The sequence below is a fragment of the Cebus imitator genome, unplaced genomic scaffold (genome assembly GCF_001604975.1).
Source record: "Cebus imitator isolate Cc_AM_T3 unplaced genomic scaffold, Cebus_imitator-1.0 Scaffold134, whole genome shotgun sequence".
NCBI classification, from domain to species: Eukaryota; Metazoa; Chordata; class Mammalia; order Primates; family Cebidae; genus Cebus; species Cebus imitator.
This window is the reverse complement of record NW_016107449.1, coordinates 1,711,285-1,720,178: the sequence shown is the minus strand read 5'-3', so window position 1 is coordinate 1,720,178 and position 8,894 is coordinate 1,711,285. Positions and strand designations below refer to the sequence as shown.

At 55.2% G+C, this 8,894-nt stretch overlaps 1 protein-coding gene across 1 annotated transcript; it reads right to left on the bottom strand.

Moving 5' to 3' along the window:
* Positions 1-4,570: 4,570 nt before the first annotated feature.
* Positions 4,571-8,853, bottom strand: CST3 (cystatin C). The gene is made up of 3 exons (XM_017541452.1): positions 8,422-8,853; positions 6,104-6,217; positions 4,571-4,918 (listed from the first exon to the last, which is right to left on the bottom strand). The coding sequence occupies exons 1-3, from the start codon at positions 8,662-8,664 to the stop codon at positions 4,835-4,837; spliced, it is 441 nt and encodes a 146-aa protein (XP_017396941.1). The 5' UTR covers positions 8,665-8,853; the 3' UTR covers positions 4,571-4,834.
* Positions 8,854-8,894: the final 41 nt, after the last annotated feature.

The window sequence follows — 8,894 nt, the reverse complement described above, 5'->3', positions numbered from 1 at the left end:
CAGCGGGGAGGGAGGGGCCCACTTACCACACAGTCAAACAAAATCCCACTGTTAAGCCTCCTGGGTGCAGGCAGCCACACACAGGTCATGTGTTGTCCTCATGTCAATCACTGAAGCTTCGCGGGAGGGAGACGGCTGCCCTGACCAGCTTAGCCAGGGTCAGGTGCTTCAAGCTGCAGTTCAAAGGGTGCAGTCAGCTTCCCTGAAAACAGGCAGAGAGGGGAGGAGGTGTGAATCCCCGTGCGGAAACGGTTATTGTTGTTGTAAGAAGGTGGGGCAGCCGGGGCTTGTGAGTCGGACGTAATGATGCCTCCATGCACACAGCAGGAGATGACCAGTGGGATAAGCACAGAGCCTGTGCGGTAAACACTTCCCAGCATCGTTCCCTGCCTGGTGGCCATTCAGGAAAGGCAGCATTTTCCTCAGTGTGTTCATCAGGGTCCTGGATTTGGGTAAAATAAATAGATAAATAAATAACTGTTGCTATTCGTGATCTAAAGTCCCTCACAAAGAAGGTGGTACTGTTCACTAGGAAGGCCTTTGGTTTATGAGCACCTTGATGGGTGTGGGGAAGTCTACAAAGAGCCAGATTGTCCTACCCCAGAAAGGAGGCTGTGGACGTGCTGGAGGACCCAGTGGAGGGGATGGCGTGGACAGATGGGAAATCCCACGGCCCTGGGCAGGCAGTGGAACAATCGGGCCAGTGACTGGTGGGGGCATGGAATGTGAAGGTCAAGTGGCAACTCCCTTTGGGAGGGAAGCCAAGGGCATTTCAGGGACAGAAATACCCAGGGTTGGGTTTGAAGAAGTGGGGGGTTACTGTTCCACAGAGCAGGGGGTGATTTCCTGAAATCACCAACAAATTTCATTGCTCCAAACAAGCTTTGGTGGAAAGAATTTCCATTTGCTTTTGCTTTGTTGTGTTTTATTTACTGGAACTCAAGGGGGCTGGTCTACACATTTGCAGAGACACCTTGCATGGAAAGTGTGTCCACGGCAGATGTGACCGTGAGAACATCTTCACTTGATGCAATTTGCAGATGTTTTTGGAGCAACTGGACTTTGATGGGGACTCTAATTGAGTTACAGGTCAGCAGTTCCTTGGGGAAGCAATGGGGGAAGTATTTAAGCATCCAATGTCCAGGTCTCATCCCAGAACATAATCAACTTTTCGGGGTGAGACCACGGGATTGCCACGTGCACCAGGCTCCCCGGTGAATGCCGTCAACAGCCAGGCTTGAGCCTGACCTGGTCTTGAGGGAGCCAGAGCCTCAGCTGATGTGACAGTGGCCTGAGCACATCTGACTCGACCCCATAAGCCTCAGGTGACAGGAGTTGGAAGTGACCCACTTGGTATCCCAGTGCCAAGGGTGAGAGCAGATATGAGTAATGAAAGAAATGCCTGTTCCCTATTTTAGTCACCATTTTGTTCATGGCTTCTCAGTTTTGTGTGTTTGAGCAATGAGCTCAGACAGCACAGCAGAGCATAGGGAGGGAAGGGGCGACTGAGCTGCGTCTTCCCAGACCTCCGCTCTCCAGCTTCGCCCTGTAGTTATGGGACAGGGCTGGTGATCTGCTCTCTCTGCATCTGTTAGTGAGGCTTGTGGCCTAGTCCAAGGTCACTCCTGCCAGCAGTCAGAAGCCAGCTCCCTTCTGTCTCTGGCAGCAACCTGGTGGCAACAAGCCAGGCCTCTAAGTTCATAAATAATAAACCACAAAGGCAGATTAAAAAAAAATGGCAAAACCAATATGAGTCTATCAGCAAAGACTAGTTAGAGGTAAAATACTTGGAAATAGTCCTGACCCAAACTATGAAATATCCAGGAATAAATTTCACAGAAAATATGAAAGATACATAACATTTACTCTACTGAAGGCCACCAGAAAAGTGGGGATGTATTGCAATATACATGGTATTCTGAAATGAGAAGCTCAATGCTAAACGTTGTCAATTTTTTCCCTGAATTAAAATATAAATGTAACACAGCCCTGATTCAAAATATAATATTTCTACTTATGGAACCTGAAAAAATAGTTTCATTTGAAGGAAGAAATACATTTAGAAAACAAAATCTGGGGGGAATAAAGAATAAAGAGAATGGTTCTTACTTAAAAGATATAAAAATATTGCATTTAAAATGCAGTAACTTTAAAAATGGAAAGGAACAAGCTAAATTTAGGACTGAGATCCTGAAATTGGTCTATGGCTATGGAAATGTGCCATGGGCTGTCAGCTGGAGTGGCGCCGGGGGGTCTCCTGTGGAGTCTAGGGCCACTCCATCTTGGATGCCAATGCTGAGCCTCAGTGCCATCGGTGCTTCTAAGATTTCGAATTCATTTGCTGTGTACCGTAAATCTAGGCCTTAGGCAGATTCCTTCTGAAGCTCCTATACCCTTTCCCCTATGGCACAGAAGCCCTGGGCCGGCGGGTAACAAAGTGGGGACCCACTGTCTTGGGGTTACGCAGGACATGGCTTCTGTTCCGAAGTCCCTATTACATGTTTCTTTCTGAGAAACTAGACTTGTCAGCCTCTTTCTTCCGCCTCTCAGCTCCCTGGGCCTTAGGTGTGCACAGGCCTGCCATCAAGGGGCACCCTGCCAGACTGAAGGTCCCGGGGAGCGGGATCCTTCCGCATAGGCTGGCTTCCTCCAGGGCAAGAACGCTAGGGAGCTCAGAAGCTACTGGCCCGTTCCTGACCCTGCACCGGTGGCCATCAGCATCACAGTGCAAGAGGTCTCAAAGCACCATGTTATAAAGCCAGTTAGAACCAGATCAATGAAAAAGCATTTCCAACTTATTGTGTGTTTATTCAGAGCGAGGCTCTGTACTGAATCTATTTAGGTGGATAACTGTAGATGAAGTATATACTTAAATCAACATTTAAAATAAATAAAAGGAACCCTTGCAGATGAAAGGTGAAGGGGCGAGGCCTTTTCTCCAGGACATGCTGGTCACAGTGGCCTCTGGGTCAGAGGGGCTTCTGGCTCACTGGCTTCATGGGGACCCAAGTGAGGCATTTACAGGCCTGCCGGCTGCGGAGGGGAGGCAAGGGTGGCACCAACCTGCTTCCCTGTGGGCTGTGGGCCACTGGCCACGGGGTGGAGGGCATGGAAGGGAGCAGACACAAAGGGAGCTGGGAGCCCTGTGCACAGCCCCTGCCCGACCTCAACTTCCCCAAGAAGAACCGTGTCAGCAAAAGGGCTGGGCTGCACAAAATCAGCTGATCATTTCCACCGTGTGCCTGGATGGTGATCGCCTGTGTCAAGAGATCCTTCACCCAGGTAGAAAGCCAGGAGCACCTCCCTGCAGGGCTCTTCACTCCCAACGCCCAAGAGAAAACTGAGTCACTAAGCCCACCCACACCCCACAGGGTGAGGCCCAGACTCAAGTCTCCTCAGCTCATGGCCTCCCAGGCAGTGCTTCACTTTCCTCACCCCAAAACCCTGTTTAAACAAGCTGGGGTGGAGAGGAAATGGAAGCAGATGCTCCCCACTCCCCCTGGTATCCCCTGCTCTGGCTTTTCGGGGACAGCATGTGGAGTGCTGGCCTTGGGGCTACTGGGGTGGATTCTCTGTCATCATTTCACCTTCAGTGTTCACGGCAGTGGCCAAAAGAGAGGGGGTCAGTGCAGCTCTGAACTTGGAAGCTGGGAGCCCGGCCCTAGCAGCACTGACTGTGAGGGCTACACCCCGGTCCTGAAATGGCAAAGGGAAGGACTGTGCAGGGTGGCTGTCTTAGGAATGTAGCCTCCCGATTGTGGCACAAAGATCCACTATTCTATAGGATGACGCTGACACAAAGGGGGTGTTCCCTCAATCCTTGGTAAAAAGAAGAGCTCGCTGCACTGTCAGTGGCATTTGTGCTTTAAATTCAACCCCACCATGAAGCTTGACAGAACACCTTGTTTTAAATCCAAGTCTAGAGAAAGGGCTGGAGGCTATGAGCCTGGAAAACGCTCTGAGGACACAGCCTCCCAGGATGGATGACAGCAGGTGCTGCTCTCTGTGTGATCTTGCTCGTTTCTGGTCTGGCTGGCAATCAGTTACACACATATTCTTTTGGACTTTGTTTCCATGTAAGGGCCCAGTCTCCTGAGGAAAGCAGCACACATCCATTGCTATGTATTTAGTGTCTAGGGGACTGGAGGAGAGAAGCTGAGTCCCTGGAGTCTGCTCAGCTCTGCAGGCACAGATGGAATCCACAGCCTGGCCAGCTCCTCCGAGGCCTGGCCCCTGCCTGTGGACACAGCCAGCCCCTCCTCCTGGTGTCACCAGGAGCTCAGACCAAAGCAGCAACCCAGCTCTTCCAGGGCAGCAGCCTGGGCGCCCGTCTCTCCCTGACCCCTCACCAGGGGCTGCTGCGGCTGAAGGCCTGGGTTCTCAGCCCCTGGCTGCTCTCTCCCTGTTCGGAGGCTCAGGTCTCCTAAAGTGGCAGCAGCTCCTCAGATGGCCTTGCTGTGGCCGCGTCAGCTCCCAGATGCTCCTCTAATCTGCACAGCAGCAGAACCAGGAGGCTTTGTGGAATCCCCGCCTGTGTGCACATGCCCAGACAGCCAAGAACTCAGAGGGAGGCGATGCTACTGTTTTATTGCAGGAGGTGGGGGGGTGGGGTGTGCGCTGCACACAGGGGCTGTGGGAAGCAAGAAGGAAGGCAGGAGGGCAGCGTCTCCTGCCGAGCAACAAAGGCATCTGTCTGCCACCTTCTCTGTCTCCTGGTGCAGGTGCATGGGGAGACCTTCCCCAGGGCGGGGGTCGCCAGTCCAGGGGTGGGAGCACTAGAGGGGTGGAGGTGTGCGTAACACGCAGCAGGCACAGGCCAGCCTGGTATAGACCCCTAGGCGTTCTGACAGTTGGATTTCGACAAGGTCATTATGCCCTGCCAAGGCACACTGTAGATCTGAAAAGAGCAGAATGCTTTCTGTGAAAGAAAACAGAAGGGACAATCAGTGTGGGTTACAGTTCAAAGCGGAAGATGCCCAGTCACAGGACATCAGAGTGGGCATGAGGAAGGATGGAGGTGAAACGTTGGGCCCTTACCCACCCCTCTACCAACACTTGCTGATCCCAGAGCACCCCGCGGGACTGGGCAGTGACTGCTCCATCCCTCTCCCGGGTCTCCAACTCCACCAGGTGCCACTGGGCCCCCACTTGGGTCTGCAGGATTCCTGCCCAAGCACGGCCCTGTGAGGAGCAGCCTGTGCAAGGCCTCAGGAGCCCCAAGGGTGCAGGCAGGGGGAAGCGGCTCACTGCTCCCAGCCCCTTCCACCTCCAGCACCCAGGCCAGCACTGAGAGGGGCCAGAGGGAAGAACCCAGGGAACTGAAAACCACAACTCTAAGTGCCCGAGGTGACAAGGAGATGACAAGGACAGTGTGGCTCTCCCCTGAGCAGAGACCTCAAAAGAAATCCCGGGTCCTTGGAGAGGCTGGTGTTGGGTGAGGGGGGCAGGGCTGAGGGTTTGGTGGCAAACAGGCCTCTTGTTCCTTCTAATCTGCTCAGTGTGGCCATGGCTGCAGGCAGATGCCTGAGGCTGGGATTAGACAGAGCCCCTTCTCCCTGCCCAGCACCCAGCCCTGCAGCTGCTTCCTATAGTCCAGCAGGCAACACCCCAAGGCACACAGGGTGGAGCTCCTAGTACCCCTATTCCCAAGCTAAAGCCTTCTTAGCAAATCCAGTTCATGACCCCTTGCCACACCACTCCATCTGCACACACATAGGCATCTAAACTCACACCAACCCTCAGCCACACGGATCTATGCGTGAACCCACATACTTCCTCACCCATCTATCCACCCACATGCACACACACAGTTGCAGGTACTTTCTCATATGCCATGTGACACACCCCCACACATATGTGCACACACATGTGCACTCATACTCATGCATAAACCTCCACACTTCCCCAACACATCCAAATACCTACTGGCATACAAATACATGGAAACACGCATGCACCTCCACACGTATACACACTCAGGCACATGCACGCATACCCTCCAGAACATGCACAACACACACACACACACACACACACACACACACACACACCTCACCCCCCTCTGCAGTGTATGACTGGCCGTGAACCCACATGAGGCACATACCCTCTTCAGATTTGGCTGGTCGTGGAAGGGACAGTTGTCCAAGTTGGGCTGGTTCTTGGTACATGTGGTTCGGCCCATCTCCACGTCCAAGAAGTAGTTCACCCCGGCTACGATCTACACATGTGAAAGAGCAGGATGCGGGGACAGCACGCTGTCAGTTTCTTATACGCACAGGCACTTCACTGTGACTGGGTCACTGGGCTTGCCTGGGGCTTCAAGCCTACCTTCATGAGTGGCTCACACTCACTTGCAAGGCACACAAGCCAGCTCCTCCTGCCAGCTGGCAGGGATGCCATGCTCCAGGCCTCCCTGGTAACTTGTTTTCTCTGTGCCAATGCCAAGGATTAACTGAATTCTGCTACATATAACCCAGGGGGCAGGGACCCTGGGTCTATTCTAGGAAGGTTCTCGTGTGATGATCAAGTTTCAGCAAGCTTCCAGTCCCTGGCATTCAGCCCACATGGCATCTCACTCCTGCCACTTAACTCAGAGGTATTTCCCCTAATTTATCAGTAGGAAACAAATGCTTACATACGTTGATGTTTTAGGCCAATAAACATTGCTTCCAGCATGCCTGCACTCCAGGTGTGATTCTGGAGGGAGTACTTCTAAAGTGAGTCACACACCTGCATGTCTTACAGCTGCCACTTCAGAAGAAAACGGATCCTTTCCCTGCATGGTGTCATCCCCAGATATGACTTGTCAGAACTGTGGAGAAGCATGGGATGAGGGACCCTGGGACCGGGGTGCTAGACCTTGCCCTGTGGAACACACACAAGTCCTGTGGGACCACGTGCAAGTCCTGCGATCCCTCCCGTGTGAGTCTGCTCCTCTGTAACACAGGCTCCAGGACCCAACGATCTACAATGCCCCGCGCTTCACTCCAAGTGAGAGAGGTACAGGCCAGCGGGAACCCTACACCAGGGAGTGGCCCTCCTGTGCAGGGAGAGGGCCCCAGTTGACAGTGGCTGGTCTGACTCCTCTGAATTTCCGAGAGAAGGTGGAGGAGCTCTAAAGACTGGAGGGCCATAGAGCCCTGTGGTCCTTGTGTCACTGTTTGCTGCTCTGCTATGGGACTCAGGTCAAGCTGGGCCCAGTAACCCTGCTGAAGCTCCTTCCTGACCTGACCCCCTCCTCCGCTGTGCTGGGTCACTGCTGTCCTCATCTGGCTGAGGTCTAACTCTATGTCAGCTGGCAGAGGCAGGACCATCAGGTGGGCTCCACCTCAGCAGGAATTCAGCGGCCCTGGGCTGTAGGGGGTGGTCAGCCAGCTTGAGGATGAAGGCCGCTAGCCCTAAGGGGCTGTGCCCAAGGGTGTGACTTGGGGAGGGAAGCAGGGCTCTGCAGGAAAAGGAGCCAGGCTCCCATGTGGCCCCTGTGGAGAGGACTCAGGGAGGAGAACGAGCCTCAGCAGCCTCATGGCCTGGATCTCATCCTTAGCAGCACCAAGCGTCAGCACAGTCCCCATCCACATCTACTGGACCCTGGGGAATGACATGGTCATGACACAGACACAACACAAAGGCTCCTGCAGGTTAAAGGAGGCCGAGGGGACAGGACAGGGCTGGCTGGGCTCATTCGCTCAGGGAGGAGGAGCGTCCTTGGGCATGAAGGCCGTCAGCGGACAGTCAGGGAAAGCTGAATGAGTCTGAGAATTAGATTATAAATGTGTCAGTGCTGATTTTCAAAAGGGAATCGTGGTTATGTGAGATATCGCCCTTGTAATTTTAGGAAAGACACACTGAAGCGCTTACTCTCAAAAGAGTCAGGCAAAAAATTCATATACAGTACATATACACACATCCATATTCACACGCAGAGTGAGCTGGGGGAACAGACAGAGCAGAACGCTAACATTTCTGTTAACGTCTGAGGCATCTGGGTCAGGGATCTGCAGGGAAGCCCTGCACTGTTTTTGCAGCTCCTCTTAAGTCTGAAATTAAGTGAGAATAAAAAGTTAAAAGGAAGTGCTTAAAAGTTATCTGGTGAAAGAACCAGGAGGCAGCCAGACGAGGGGCTGTTTTCCCCTCTCCGGCGTGTTCAGCAGCGCGCCCTCGGTCCAGTCCCAGGAGGCCGGTGCGGGGCCGGGCGGGCCGCCCTGTGCTGCCCCGCGAAGCAGATCTCAGCGCCGGGCGCGGACCTGGCGTGCCCGTGCGGTTCCAGGCCAGGCCGGGTCGGGCACACCCGGCCACGCCCGCCAAGGGCCCCGGGGTGACAGCGAAGGCCCGGAAGGGGTCCGGGTGAGCAGCGCCGGGGTCGGGGAGCGGCGCGGGGCGGGGGCGCGGGGCGGGGGCGCGGGGCCCCGGGGCGGCACGCACCTGCTTGCGGGCGCGCACCACCTGCAGCGCGCGGCTGTGGTACATGTCGTTGCTGGCCTTGTTGTACTCGCTGACCGCGAAGTCCAGCGCGCTCCGCACGCCCTCCTCCTCCACGCTGGCGTCCATGGGGCCGCCCAACAGGCGCGGCGACCTCCCGGGGCTCGCGCCGGCCACGGGGCTCACGGCCAGGGCCACGGCCAGGATGGCCAGCAGGAGCAGCGGGGCGCGCAGGGGCCCGGCCATGGTCGGCTCGGACGCGGGACGCGGGACGCGGGGCGCGGGGCGCAGGCAAGAGGCTGGAGCGGCAAGGGGAGAGCCCGCAGCGATCCCGAGACCTTGAGGCTCGCGGGGCCGGCGGCTGCGCTTTTATCCCTTCCGGCCTTCCCCACCCCGCTCGCCCGTCCCGCTTTTCCTTTTCCGGAACGCCTAGTCCCTCCCCGCCTTCCCCGCCCCTCCCCCGCCTTCCCCGCCCC

What these genes read in the sequence shown, in the direction of transcription:
- CST3 (XM_017541452.1), bottom strand. Translation starts at nt 8,664, where the DNA reads ATGGCCGGGCCCCTGCGCGCCCCGCTGCTCCTGCTGGCCATCCTGGCC. An exon ending in TGGTGCGCGCCCGCAAGCAG is followed by an intron (nt 6,218 to 8,421) that starts GTGCGTGCCGCC and finishes TCACATGTGTAG; the next exon opens with ATCGTAGCCGGGGTGAACTA. An exon ending in ACCAGCCAAATCTGAAGAGG is followed by an intron (nt 4,919 to 6,103) that starts GTATGTGCCTCA and finishes TTTCTTTCACAG; the next exon opens with AAAGCATTCTGCTCTTTTCA.